This window comes from Lineus longissimus, chromosome 1 (assembly GCF_910592395.1).
Source record: "Lineus longissimus chromosome 1, tnLinLong1.2, whole genome shotgun sequence".
Classification (NCBI taxonomy): Eukaryota; Metazoa; Nemertea; class Pilidiophora; order Heteronemertea; family Lineidae; genus Lineus; species Lineus longissimus.
In genome coordinates, this window is record NC_088308.1 from 13,502,167 (window position 1) to 13,517,841 (window position 15,675).

Consider the following 15,675-nt stretch of genomic DNA (forward strand, 5'->3'; position numbering starts at 1 on the left):
ACTAAGGATAGACGTATTATATAATGTTTTGTTAACTTTTTTCCTCCAATTGATGTTCCTGTGTCAAAATAATGCACTTGCCAACTTTGCAAATCATTGAAAGGATGACTATACGGTACATTATTTTTAAAATATTTTCAGCACCAGCGATGTAGACTCCTATATGCCTCATTTTCCAGCGGACGTGAGCCTCATATTTGCCCACAATCATCCAGTGCAGTGTGCTGATGCCTTGAAACATAGGGATGTCTCAGATGAGGTAAAAGGAAAAACAGTCAGACATGTTTAAGCATGGGCATGGCTCTGCATCGGCGTTAGAGACACTGAAGTATGATATGCAGATGGAACTTGGTGAAAATTATTATTTACAGCTGCTGATAGGAACAAGGTTCCAGATCCACGGAGTTGCTACAGGTATGTAATGATCGCTGTGAAGTGCGCACATGCATGAACAGCATCATATATTGCAATATGTAATTACCTACATTGTATGATTGTGAGGATATTACATGTATTACATGTATTCTATTTTCATTTTTTACAGGCTGTACTACAAGGCCTTCAAAAAGGTGAATGGCGATTCATCAGGGGATAATTTGTTAAAAGATCTGGAGGCAATGATCAGTGACGTGAATCAACAAGACAGATTCATAAAGATGGACAGAACAGCGGACAATCAACTTGTTGTAGCAATATATAGCCCACTCATGAGACGGGTTTCTAAGAAAATTCAGCAGAGTGGAGAACTTATTTTTGTAGATTCCTCAGGCAATGTTGACAGACACAATTGCAGGGTTTTCCTTTTGATGACTCATTATTGCGTCGGATTAGTTGGCTGTTTGGCTGCTTGATAACTACATCCGAGTCAAGTGATACCAATTCCGCAGCTTTGAAATTGTACTTGGACCTTATTCCCATGGATGCATTTTATGGGCGTGGCTCTAGAGGGCCACAGCTAATTATGACGGATGACTGCGAGTCAGAAAGATTGCCCTGCAAAATGTGTTCTCCGAGGCAACTCTGCTCCTATGCTCCTTTCATATCTTACAGGCAATGTGGAGATGGCTCTGGGAAGCCAAACATAAGATAACGAATGACCACCGCTCAATTCTCTTCGGTCTGCTGTATTCTGAAAATGGGATGGTATTGAATGCACGCTACAAGGAAGTTTGTTCAAACCCGACTGTGCTCCATTACCTAAAATTTAAGGAGCACCTTCAGAAACTGTTTGAAATGCGTCAATTATGGGCATTGTTCTACGGACAAGATTTAATCCTGCGTGGCAATAATACAAACAATTATTGCGAGGCAGCTATGCGAGTCCTGAATGACAGAGTGCTACATAGGACGAAGGCGTTTAATGTATGTCAGCTTTTGGACTTCATTTGCACTAGGCTGGGTGATTTCTATGAACGATGAATTCTTGACGTCACCAATAATTGCCTTGGTCAACAACAGTACTCTAGGTACCTAGCGCCTCTTAAGTTTGATGTTTAAATTGACCTCATTGAAAGGGCATCCCCAGTGGAGTTTCTTGTGCCAAGTGCATCAGAAAGCAACATATCATATTCAGTGAATATGGAACGAGGCATGTCTGAGTGTCATGTAGGATTAAACGGTGCTCCCTGTAATCATCAAGCGGCAGTACAGCTCAAATATAAAATAGGGAGTTCAGTATTAATTATATTCCTGAGAATGACCCTGAACAGAGAGCGATGCTTTTCGATGTTGCAACGGGCAAAGAAAGTCCCTTCTTGGATTGGTTCAGGCCATTACATCCTGATAAATGTATAGCTGTTTTTGAAAATGATGTACATGTACCCTGTGTGGATGATGGCGGTGACAGGCCTATATTTTTAACTGAAAGTCTGCAACTTCAGAGGGCTGCACAAAATGCATTCGCTTGGTGAAAAGGTCATCCTTGCATCCAAAGACAACAGAGGGTGTTGGTAAGGGTATTTATACCACTCCCAGTGAGGGTATTGATACCACTCCCAGTCGGACAGATGAATTGAAAAGCATGCAGTCTGCTCTGAAGGAGTGTTATGAAGGCGTGCAATCCAAATTAGCAAACAGCCCTTCAACCTTTCTCCCAGCAATGAAAGCATTTGTAAAATCGCATCAGAAAATTCAAACAGATTCTGCCCTTGTGTCGGCTCTTAGGCGCCTTGTCCAAATTATTCGCCGTAATTCGCCCCAAAAACGCCACATATTCGCCTTAAATTCGCCGAAAGTCTCCGGCGAATTTTGGCGAAGTTCTGACGATGTTTGGCGAAGTTTGGGCGATTTTGAAGGCGAATTTCGGCAAATTTATGGCAAATTTTTGGCGATTTTCCGGCGAATTTTTGGCGATTTTATGGCGAATTCTCGGCGAATTTATGGCGATTTTATGGCAAATTCTAGGCGATTTCTGTTGAACTTTCCGGCGAATTTGTGGCGATTTTCTGGCGAATTTGTGGCGATTTTATGGCGAATTTATGGCGATTTTATGGCGAATTCTAGGCGATTTCTTTTGAACTTTCCGGCGAATTTTTGACGATTTTTGAGGAGGTTTTGGCGAATTTTGGCGAACTTGTAAAAATTTGCCGTAAATTCGCCAGAAATTCGCCGGTGAATTTCGGCGAATAATTTGGACAAGGCCCCTTAGTGGCTATGGCAGATATTCTGGATTGGCGAAGTTTGATTCCAAGCGAAGACAGAACCTTCTTTCTGGTTTGAAAAGGATAGGTGTGCAACCAACAGCAATATCTAGGCGTAAAATAACATTTGGTGGAAGGCGAAGTTGTATGGCTGGTCGTCCTGCAAAAACATCATGTACAGGGAAAGTGATGCACACTGCTAAGAAAAACAAAGAAATACTTTCTACATTACTTCCAAGAAGAAGAGCACCGCATTGCCTATCACAGTGTGTCGGCAAAAACGAAAACGAAAAAACGAAATCCTGACCTTGTTGAAAGCTTTAGCTATTGTCTTTCCTGAGTTATCTCTTAAAGTTGGTTAGATCAATAGTCAGGTAGTCGGAGAAAGATAGAGAGAATTCAGTAAAACCAATAAACTACCGACAAAGTATACAAAAGTTTAATCAATGAAATACTCGATGGAATCTATTGCTTCTTCTGATGTTGCACTGATGTTGAATACATCAGTTTTACCATGCAATCTCTAGGAACATTGTCAAGCTACTCTTGGCATGCGCACTCAGGCTGGTTGGAAGCATGCGTTTTTAAAACTTACATAATTTGCTTTGGACTGTCCAAACTTTACTTGATCATGTGTATTGGTAATTTTTAGCCAGTTCTATCAAGCCATTCTTCCCAATTTTGGGTCCCAATGCTACTGGAAATGGCTTGAAAAAAGGTGTTTTCCAACCAGGAGGACGGCGCATGCTTGGCATTTTGACACCACAATGCGTAGCGCTGTGTTGAAATATAACGTTGTACACGATGCTACGTCATGAAGGTAATTTATAGGGACAGTGCAGGGTCATTAGCCAGTTCTACGAGTGTGCCTTAGCTGTTCTCAGTCAACACTGCATGCTGGGTCTGTTGTGATGTCGTCACTGCAAAGTGCAGGTCGGTCATCCCAGAGCTGAAAAACATGAGGAGAATTTTTTAAAATTTTGCCCGCCAAGTTATATAAATTATTAGGACCAACAGACGCTGATTTAATTAGGCGCTAATGATCTACGAAGTTCATTGACAAGAATATTCAACAACTCTGATGACAATTCATTTAACATGATAATGGCAGTAGGTTTGTTCGTGTGTAGGCTACACTTACGCTAACACAGTGCATATCTATACATGCCTTACTGTACATTTCTACAGGGGTGACCTGATACACTGAAAAATGATCTAAAAAAAATCTAGCACTCGTGACATGTTTACCGAAGCTAAAGTAATTTTTCTCAGTGGAGGTTTACCCCATAAGTGGAGTCTGGGTGATTTGGAGCTATCAACAAGCATTTAGAGCGCACATTGGGACAAATGGTTCCAGCCTGAAATCGCTTATTTGATGGCAATATGCCATTTGGCCGGATTCTACAATCTCCCGGATCGTCAAATGGAATGGATATCGTATAACTTCTGAAAAACTCTGCTAAAAATCACCATCATTTCAATATTCTTTAGCTATAATCGAACCTCAGGCAGTGATTCGTTGGGTAGTTTTAACACAACTGCGCTTTGTACCGACCAATATTTCAAGTTAAGGGATCGCCAAACTCGAAAGACAAAACATGATTTAAGCTAGCAGAATTCATGAGATATAACCAAAAATAGTTTTTCCCAAAAAGCACCCCCTGGGGTCAAGCGTACTTTGAAATTCATCAAAAGGCACCATGGCACTATAAGACCATCAAATCACCGGAAGATGAAAGCCAATCCTCAATAGTTACATATATGCCCCGGAAACAAATTATGGTCAATTTTTACGCTATTTGACCTGTGATCTTGAAAAGTATTTCAAATCACAAACCTGGGTATTATGTGATGAAGTCTCATGAGCAGTGTCTACAGTAAAAATGTCATGATTGTAGCTGGCATAATTCATGAGATATACAGCCAGATCCAGAAGTATGTATCAGTTTTGGCACCTTTGGCACCGATAGGAACTGGCCAGAAACCGATAATTACCTCGTGTTTGTACCTCAATTCTACAGCCATGATGACGAAGGTTTTGCAGCACACGAGCAGAAATAAATTACGTATTGACCGAGGTCATTTTGAGTACTGACCGACGATCATTGACCGATCACCTGACCCGATGATGCGCGATAGGAATCGAGGAGGAGGATACGAACCGACATGAACCGGGAAAAAAATTACGGGCCGCGTCTTCACCAATGACGTGATGACGGGTGGGCAGGCAAACATTTATTTCAAAATACAACTCGCAATTTCTGTGCTGGCAAACTTGCAAATTTAACGTGGCAACTACCCACCAATGCTGTTTCAGCTAAAACATGACATAAGCCTGCTGCCCAGCGATTGGTCAGCGCAATAATCGTCTTAACCACTACATAAACATTGTCACTATCACACATCGCAATACTCATTCAGTCGAAAGGGTTAATGCATTGGCATCATTCAAATCACCCGCTCAAGCCTGCAGACATCCTGCAAAAAGTTACGTCACTTTGATTGGCTCATTAGCTCGGTCAATTGCCATGTTACCCGGCTTCAAAGTTTCACGAAATTCTGATCAGAATTGGCGAAACAGTGACGATTTGTGGTATTTTTATAGATTGTTCAACAAGTTGCAGATTTCCGAATATCATCAAACTAGATAACCAGGTAGGCGTAACATCACACATCATAAATACCCCCGCCATTTAACATATCTCAATTCAGTTTCGTACCAAATCGTGCTCTTATTCACAAATTTCTTGAACCTCGATCTGGTCAGAATCAAAATGACCGGCTTGAAGTCTGAGATGAAGACGGGGTGCCAAGTTCATCTTACAACATCGCATTCCCTTGACCATTTATTTGTAAAACGAGTTACTTTCAATATTAATTGATATCACAACTTTAATTGTTTTTAGTTTTAAAACTTTAGTTTGCTATATTCATGCATAAATATGCATTTGAAATTGAGGGCATGAAAATTGTCCTGTTTCAAGTTACGTAGGTCGGGTCTATTGTGCTGATGGGGGTGCGTTTTTGGTGGAAATATAAATTAGTCATGATTTATTTGGTAACTAATAACCAAACCATGAGTTCGTATTTATTATAGTCTATATGTAGAAAACATATTTAGGGATGTAATTAATGAATCTGGTCCTCAAACTTTCAAAACCCTGAAAAGTTCTTGATATGTGCTACTCTGAGCCTTCCTTTCACCTTTTACTGAAATGGACTTGCCCATTGACCCACACATTAGGTTTGTTTTGATCTCGGGTGCCTGCATAAACATTTCTGTTTTTGCTCTATGACTGCATTGTAAGATTTTGTTCTGACTTCTTGTACATTTATTGTATGTAGGCCTATTGTAAGCATTCATTCAAAGAACAAGTCATCAGTACACAAGTTTGTATTGTAGGGAGTTGAAGGAAGAGTGAAAGTATGTATGAGGGGGGGATGTGTGTTGAATTATATTGAAGGAGCAATTAATTCCCAGCCCGACAGGCGTGACATGATCAAACTCAGGCATGCAAAGTCTCTAAACTTGAGAAAGAGGTCCTCGCCCCAAAGAAATTGGAGATTTTTTTACCGGGGTACAAGATTTGTCTGGTTTATAATGTGTATTCTTTCATGTTCCTTATCCACGGCCGCCAAGTGGGCCAGTCATCCTTCAGTTACAAGATTCTCCTTCTTTCTTTAATTTCAGTTGGTGGTGTACATTTCTCAACTTACTTCTTTGGCCTCTCAACTTTGAGTGATTCGATCAACTTTGATGCCTGTACCGCATCCTTCTAGATTTGAGGTCTATCCTGAAATCACATGGCTGAGTTGAGAGTGCTACATCTGCCCTGATCTAAAACAGTAGTGTGTTAAGTGATGATACTCTAAATTGTAATTGACTCTGCGTTAGAAATTAGAATGCCTGTTGGTTGTTGCGTAGGCTTGATTGATATCGATGGATTGGAACTCCCCACAACCTGACAAGACATGCAAGAAGGGATACATGTAAATATTGTAGCACATCCTGGTCTTCTTGGCTTGCATTGAAGCACAGACCGTGTCCGTTGGAGAACCCCCCCCCCACCACCTTTTTGAAACCCATTCTCGCTCCAAATTTTTACAATTCCAGGTATTGTCTATAAAATGGAGACGTCTTTGACTTCAAATGATGCTGACTGCCCACCTCTCAGCAATGAGAAAAAATAGCATCGCAAAGCGAGCATTACCCCTCAGCCCACAGACTGAAGGTGACATGATAGTTAAGTTGGCCTAATGGGCTACGTGCATGTTATATAGCTGAAAGTTGTTTGTGAAAAAGGCAACTTTTTAGCTGATGAGCATCATATAACTCAATGATGAAAATTCGAGCATGAATAATTATGGGGACATGCTCCAGAAACCAATAACGGTCAATTCTCGCCACCTGACCCCTGTGATCCTGAAATGTAGTTAAAATCAAAAACTCAGATATTATGTGATGTAGTCACATGAGCAGTGTCCACAGTAAAAAAAATCATGATTTAAGCTAGCAGAATTCATGAGATATAACCAAAAATAGTTTTTCACAAAAAGCACCCCCTGGGGTCAAGCGTACTTTGAAATTCATCAAAAGGCACCATGGCACTAAAAGACCATCAAATCACCGGAAGATGAAAGCCAATCCTCAATAGTTACATATTTGCCCCGGAAACAAATTATGGTCAATTTTTACGCTATTTGACCTGTGATCTTGAAAAGTATTTCAAATCACAAACCTGGGTATTATGTGATGAAGTCTTATGAGCAGTGTCTACAGTATGGCTGAGTTGAGAGTGCTACATCCGCCCTGATCTAAAACAGTAGTGTGTAAAGTGATGATACTCTAAATTGTAATTGACTCTGCGCTAGAAATCAGAATGCCTGTTGGTTGATGCGTAGGCTTGATTGATATCGATGGATTGGAATTCCCCACAACCTGACAAGACATGCAAGAAGGGATACATGTAAATATTGTAGTACATCCTGGTCTTCTTGGCTTGCATTGAAGCACAGACCGTGTCCGTTGGAGAACCCCCCCCCCCCCCCACCACCTTTTTGAAACCCATTCTCGCTCCAAATTTTTACAATTCCAGGTATTGTCTACAAAATGGAGACGTCTTTGACTTCAAATGATGCTGACTGCCCACCTCAGAAGAAAATTAGGTTGGATTCAAAAGTTGGTTCAGGCGGCCATAAACAATATTTTGGGCGGAACACAGGAAATCCAAGGCATTCAAGTCAAACGTTACATCATCTATGTTCAATGTTGGGGACTCTGTTCTATTTAAATTACAGAGGGATGTTTATGTAGGAACTGTGTTGTCACAAGTTGATCCAAAACAGTACACCATTCATGACTTCACTGGAAGTATACATGTAGTAGTCATTGATGATCTGTAGGAAGGATTGCCAGTTTCGAGTCACGCCCAATTACCTGCTATTCGTGAAGTTGTCTTTGTTCGATACAGTGATAAACGGGTGTTCTAAAACTGGGAAAGACTATTTGCATCCGAAATGATGCACTATATATTACTTTTGACAAATTGGGACGTGAGTTTAGTGTTCCCTTTAACGAAGCATTTATTTTGAATGAACGGGCTAAGCAAATAGGTGTAGGGAATATGGGATTGGGAGAGATGAGTGTGAATGAGAATGGAGATACACATGAGGCTATACACCTCTTCACGTGTAAGCTAAACAGATTGACAGAGGGAACGATTCACACTCATTCTGATTATCGGGACCGAGCAATTCAAATTCGGGATTTGTGCGTTCAGGATATTCGTACAAGTGACAGTGCCATCACTGAAATAAAACAGCAGCACTTGGTTGACACTGTCACTATTAACCAACTTGGTTGTGAGTGGTTTAGTCGTTGGAGTGCGTTGAATCAATTGACAAAATCACTGCAGGAAAAACTTGGCTCAACAATCAAGGAGAATGAACGATACTGAGCAGCAATCCAGAAACTCAAAAGTCGGCTTTTCCTTCAGGAGAGTGTTTTTTCTTCAAAAACTGGCCTTAAATAAGAAAGGTGAAATTTCCCAACTGAAAGATAATGCGGTTAGATTAGAAATGGAGAGTACACTCAACAGTATGGTCATTGAGATTCATGACAGGTATTTGGAATTGTTCAATCGTATGGCCAGAATTTACCGGCTGATTTCCATCTCTCGCTTCCTCACTGAAGAGGAAATCAGAACTCTGTCCTTTGAATACTGGAGTTATGGTTCCTGGTTCCCACTCAACTTTCCATCATGTTCCATCACGGTGAAACTTCACTTGCTCACATATCACATTTCTGACTTCGTGTTCAAGTGGAAAACAGTTAGTTTGATGAATGAGCAGGGTGCTAAAAACATCCACAAGCTTGTTAATCTTGACAAGAGAACCTATGCCTGTGTGAGGGATTCAGAATATCAGATGAAATTGATGTAATCCTGCTCTGCGAATTACTGCCAATCCAGACAATATGAAGAAGCTTGAACGAATGTCCAAGAAGGTCTTAGACAGTGGCGAAGATTGTCCTGGTCTGTGGAAAAAATGTCCTGCTAACAATAATGGAATGACGTGTTGTAGCTGCTTCAAACATTTGTTCAATCAGTGATTGGTTTCTACATGTTGGGTTTTGCGGATAGTACATGTATGCATGGATGTTTTTGTATACTTTATTAGGTCAGACCACATGGGTGAGCTTATGATTTACATGTAGAACTAGAAACCATGACATAAGAGTTGGGTGATCACCTTCAACTGTCATGTAGATGGCATGGAGAGTTATTTTCTATACTTAATTACAGCTCACATTTGTGAGCTTACATGTACATGTATGTCCTTTTTGTCTGATCCTGGCACATGATAATGTTCATTTCAAGTGAAATGTTGTGGAAAATGCCATACGGGTTCTGCCTGACAATTATTTGTGTCTCATCTTAATCTGTGATTATACTTTGTAAAAATGTACATACAAAGTTGTCAAGAGTTCCAAAGTTTGAAAACAATATGCCATGGATAGTTTTAGTATACCAGCAGTACGAAGTATTGTACAGACCGTTTTTTTGCAAGTCACTGAAGTTTGTTTCTGATACTAGTATGTTGTCAATAAAGGGGCAAAATTATAGGTTCTGTCTTCCATAGGGCGGACAGTAAACCTTTTTTTTGCTCAAAGTTCGGCACTTTGCTCCATTTCTATAACTAGTCCACTGTACCCGTGGCCGCCATCATCAGAGTTTCAGTGTACTATAAGTGATGTATTGATAAACGACTGTTCGAGTCTGCTTCATTCGTTTACTCCCTGGCGTGTGCCTTGACAGGCTCTTTTTTCTTTTTGGCGGGTTAGGCATTTTCTTCTATAAAAAGACAAAATAAACTATTTGTATTCAACACAGAGTAGCTAGGCCGTAATGGTGTGTGACTGGGTCTGATGTCATTATCAGATCATGCACTGGCCTAGTCAGTGGCCTTTCACCGGGTGATTGATTTTATGTTCTCTCGTGGGTAGTATGCCTAATGAGGTGGGCAGTATCATTTGCTCTGACCATGAAGTGACCGATGAGAAGTGAGATGTCAGTAGGCCAATGGAACAGTACACAAAAGGACGATACTAAACACGCCCACCAGCCAGCAGTAGGCCTATCATCAGTCATTTTCATTCGTCATATACATTTAATACAAACCTTCTTTTCACAATCGAACAAAAATTGATCACCAAGCTCTGTGTGAACGCGCCAAATCTTTTGGCTGAAGTGACAGGGCTCGAGACGTCGCATTGTGACGTCATGACGTCAGCAGACCCATCCTGACGTCGGAGCCGTGACGCGATCAGGCTGTGTCGGGAGTACGTCGCCCGTGACGCGCATGACGCGAAGGTAAAATCGCCGCGCGGGCAAGTTGAATAACGTTAGATAAAACCAATAAACGGCGTTATATCGGATGTTAGTTGGAAATTCCGAAATCGGGCTTCGTAAGGACACTTTCGGGACCTGTTAAATGCTACATGCAAAATCTGGGGTCGCTCAGCCATTCGGTATGGGAGATATGAGCGCACAAACAAACAAACAAACAAACACACAAACTTTTCTCGAATTTAGTAAGGATAACCTTCATTAGTTTTGTCTGTGTCGCTCTTATGGTACCTTGCTTCTATCATCGTCATCCAGTAAATCAAAGTTGAACTTTACATGTTTTAGATCATTGATGAACTTGTGAACTCATATGATTGCATTGTAAGGGTTATTATAAATACTAGTCCACTGTACCCGTGGCCGCCATCAATCAATACATTTAATACAAACCTTCTTTTCACAATTTGATTCCGAACAAAAATCGCTCACCAAGCTGTGTGTGAACGCGCAAAAGCTTTTGACTGAAGTGACAGGGCTCGAGACGTCACGTCAGCAGACCCATCCTGACGTCAGAGCCGTGACGCGATCAGGCTGTGTCGGGAGTGACGTCGCCCGTGACGCGCATGACGCGAAGGTAAAATCGCCGCGCGGGCAAGCTGAATAACGTTAGATAAAACCAATAAACGGCGTTATGATCGGATTGTTAGTTAGAAATTCAAAAATCGGGCTTCGTAAGGACACTTTCGGGACCCGTTAAATGCTACATGCAAAATCTGGGGTCGCTCAGCCATTCGGTCGGGGAGATATGAGCGCACAAACACACAAACTTTTCTCAAATTTAGTAAGGATATGTGAATATTAGCATTCAATTGAAACCATGACTTTTTCATTATTGTGTACTGGTACATGGTAGTATTTGGAATACTTGTCAAGCACTGGCACTCTTCACAACTAACCTGGTTGTGTTGCTAGGAGACCTGCTGAGGGATCTAGAACCACTTGTCCCATCTTGGTTCAACAGGACAGCTTACATTAGGAACACCAAGCTGGGTGAGACAGTCACATCCCTTTCCAATGATATTATTACAATCTATACTACTTGTGACATCTTGGTCAAGGCACACCAAGCCAGATGAGGCGGTCACATCAATATCCCTTGCCCACGATATAGGTTATGACATGTCCCATCTTGGTTCAGGAACACCAAGCCGGGTAAGATGGTCACACCCCTTGCCCATGATATAGGTTATTACTTGTCCAATCGTAGTTCAGGGACACCAAGCTGGGTGAGATGGTCACATCCCTTGCCCATGATATAGGTTATCTCTTTTCCTATACTACTTGACCCATCTTGGTTCAACAGGACAGTTTACATCAAGGTAAGTAAGTCTTCAGTTTGCATCACAACTTCTATACAGATCTGGTCTTCAGTGTAGTAGAAAGGCAGGTTGTGACTACGTCTAGTCTTGAGTCTGCATCATAACTTCCATACGAATCTGGTCTTCAGTACAGTGTAGTAAGAAGGCAGATTGTGACTATGTCTACAGTTTGCATCATTGATCTGGTCTTCAGTGTAGTAGGAAGGCAGGTTTAGTTGTGATTTTGAACACAAGGTACAGCCATCAATTTTATTCCCCGTACATCTATCAGGTTACTAATCTTCATTTGCTATAGAATTTCACAAGATTTATAACATTATACCATCGCTGATGAGAGAATAACATATCTTTCAAAAGCACTTTAGGAATATAGGCCAAGTAAAGAGGACGACCCAGTGAATTTAACTTTTTTTCAGGGAAAACTCTGTCATAAAAATACATAGCTTAGTCTGATGTCAGGGATATAATAGTCATTTTTTGAAGATCTGGTACATGTGCTGAAACATAAAGGGGGTGCAAATAATCATCTATGTTTGCACAGAAAAATTTCATCAAAATCATCATTTAGCTAACTTGCAATGCAGGCTCATGCGTACTATTCAAGATGGCAGCCGAAGTGTGATACACAAAACTTGGTTCACGCCAAGTTGATTCTAATCAATACATAATCCTAATTACTACAGCAGAACTGAGGGCACACATGGGTATGTAATCCTCGCGTGTTCCAGGAGCTGTCTGGGGTGATGAATTGGGTTGTTTATTAGGATAGCAATTAACACTTTGGTGTCGTACCTGCCTGTAGAGCATCGCCTGGTGGCTTCTGATAAAACTTGCATTTCAATTCTAGCTGAAACAGCTGTGCCACCAATGGAGGCCTAAGCAAAAAACATAATGCATCCTCGCATCCAGTTCAATCTAGAATCTTTTGATTTGACCTGGAATCAGGGTCGACCACCTGCATCCCATTTCAATTAGAATCGGCCATTTATAGGAGTCTGTCGTACCAAATTTCAACATCGTCCGGAACACATCAATGGACTCACCGCTTTAAATCACGTAGGACTATTTATCCATGTCAAAATTTTCTCAATCCCAGCGCTTTTGATCTTCAGACTTCCGCTGAAACTTCTTGGAGGGCGATTGAGCAGTGTGGTGCTTTGACCAATCAGCTATCACTGGTGATCGTGATGTCATGAGACAGCTGTCAATAAATGACAGGCCGCATGACATTCAACTTTTCTTTTTTGAAGGAATTACCCATTTCTATTCAAAGAAGTAGATAACTAGTAAAAATGTTACCCAAATTTTACTTGTGGACTCTCTCAAAACAAATATCTAAGATAAAATAATTCTGTTGACAAAAATATGTTGCGTACTGGAGATCCAACCAATCAATATGCAAATGAACACCTGTTTCTTATCATTATGATGCTATCACTTCAGTTTGGTTGCTACACTGCACATTTGTTGGGTAGTTTGTCTTGGAGTGAAGTGTACCTGTGTGTTCTATGGAATGCATCATTGTAAATATGATGCGGTAGGGGAGATTGTCTTATCAAACTTCACAAAAATGGGCAGGCAGCGCCGCCGGGACTACTGGGTTAGTTGGACTAGTGGATTATTTTCGATTATTTTGGATGGGCTGTTTTGGATAGATACCGGCAGAGGATTAGATTGGGGGTTATCTTTTAAAAATGGTAAGATAAGGGGCCTTTTTTAATCAGCTACCCGTCCCTTTCACCAGTATTTTCCTCACACGGACCGCGGTTCGATCTGTGATTTGTCGGTTTGTCGTGTCGTATAGCGTTACAGACCTACCGGGAATTGATTAGAATATGGTACGATGCGATACATACTTGTGGACCTGGCTGTTGCCAAAAGTAGTTTTTCACATGGGTCCGAGTGTAGTTCGAAAATCACCAAAACTGCCAAATGGTGCAATGGCACCATGATACCTTCAAACCACCTACAGATGAAATGCCTAGTCTCGATAGCTATGGAGATATGCTCTGGAAACAAATTGCGGTCAATTTACGCTATTTGACCCCTATGACCTTGAAAAGTAGGTCAAATCCAAAAGCCGGGTATTATGTGATGACGTCTCATGAACAGTGTCCACAGTAAAAAATTCTATATAGTAATTCTATAAAGAGTCATAGCCGAAAGTAGTTTTTTCAAATTAAGCGACCCTGGGGCCGACGGTAGTTCGAAGATCGTCAAAACTGCCAAAAGGCAAAATGCCACCATGATACCTTCAGACCACCCAAAAATGAAGTGCATAGCATTTATGGTTACAGAGATAGGCTCCGGAAACTAGTTCAACTGACAAGACGGCTTGACGGCCCGACGCATGGACGGCAAGACCATGGACGGCAAGACCGACGAAGGGACAGACAGACGACGCCCACCTCGACAATAGCTATCTAGCCTTTATGGGCTGAGGGGTTTATCTAATAACGTCAAACCAATCACATGAATCTGATCTAGACATCTTACCTGGTGTGTTGAGTGGATGATCGACTTATACCATTGATTTGAAGTGAATTGCCCCCTTCTAATTTAATTTAGCATCGCTTCACTCTAACCAAAATGGCTGGTATCTACATGCAGCTTCAGGCGCAGAACATAACTGCGCAACTACTTGTATGACGTTGCTCGTGCTTCCGAGGGAATGCCTTGAACCGCAAAATTCAAATACTGCTGGCAATGTGCCAACTTCCATTCTTGCTAAATACCATCAACTGGTGACCTAAATCGAAACTAATCTATTCTATATCGAAACCTCGATGTTAAGCAGACCTCTTTGTGTCAAGCTTCTATCTGTTAGAATAAAGCGACAATAATTTTTTTGTGTAATTTACGCTCTTTGCCCCCTGGTGAGCTTAATTTCAGTCGAATCGGGCAGAATTTTCTGTCAGCAGCTGTTCTTCCTGATGGCCAGATTTGAAGTGCCTATGTCTAAGGGTCACAAAAATGCCCGATTTGTCCACAGATGGATGGAAGGACGGCCACCACTCAAATTACTATTTGACTAGCTCCGCTGACTTCGTCAGCTGAGCTAAAAAACATTGACTAGCGATTGTTAACAAAATTAACAAGTACATTTTTTGGAACACCCTATATATATACTACATCAACATATACTCATTAAAATACACGCAATGTCCTTTGCTCATTTTGTTGTCAGCTTTTGGCATTCAAGACACATTTCACTATTGAACAGGAGACAACAACAAACAAATTAACGGTGCACCTTCACAGACTAAAACAGGAATTGACCTTATGACAATAGAAAGAAGAAACTAACAGCTACGTCAATATAGCGTTGTAAGATGCATTGCGACCCTAGTTTGTCTGAAGAGGTCAATAACAGCAAACCAGAGAAACTCACCAATAAATTGTGATTTTTTGGTACAGTAGGATCAGAAGAAGTATCAGCATGATCATGCTTGCTGATAAAGGTGGCATGATTTAACCATTGTACCATGTTATCACATCAACAATGAAAGTTTCATTCAAATGTAAAAGTATAATGTAATAATTACTCACCTCAGATGAAAATCCTTCAACTAAGATGGCTACCAGCAGGTTGAAGAGTACGTAATTGCCAAACGTCATTAAAGCTATGAAGTAGAGGGCAGCCCAGGCTGATGTCTTTGCCATACCATTATATAAAACAGTGTTCCAATCCTCCTGGGTTAAAATCTGAAAACATATGAGAGGTGTCAGCTAGAGTTCAACTTTTCCGTTTCCAGCTAACGCCAACTAGTGGTAAAATCATGAATTGGAACAGGTGATCATCAACAGTGA

General features: G+C 41.1%; 1 protein-coding gene across 1 annotated transcript in view; it reads right to left on the reverse strand.

The window, feature by feature from the left end:
- The window catches only part of LOC135482751 (voltage-dependent T-type calcium channel subunit alpha-1H-like), a 603,345-nt gene that overhangs the window by 231,712 nt on the left and 355,958 nt on the right, over positions 1 to 15,675 (reverse strand). Inside the window, exon 13 of the mRNA XM_064763135.1 lies at positions 15,415 to 15,570. Within this exon, the coding sequence (XP_064619205.1) occupies positions 15,415 to 15,570 (156 nt within the window). The remainder of the gene's footprint in view (positions 1 to 15,414; positions 15,571 to 15,675) is intronic.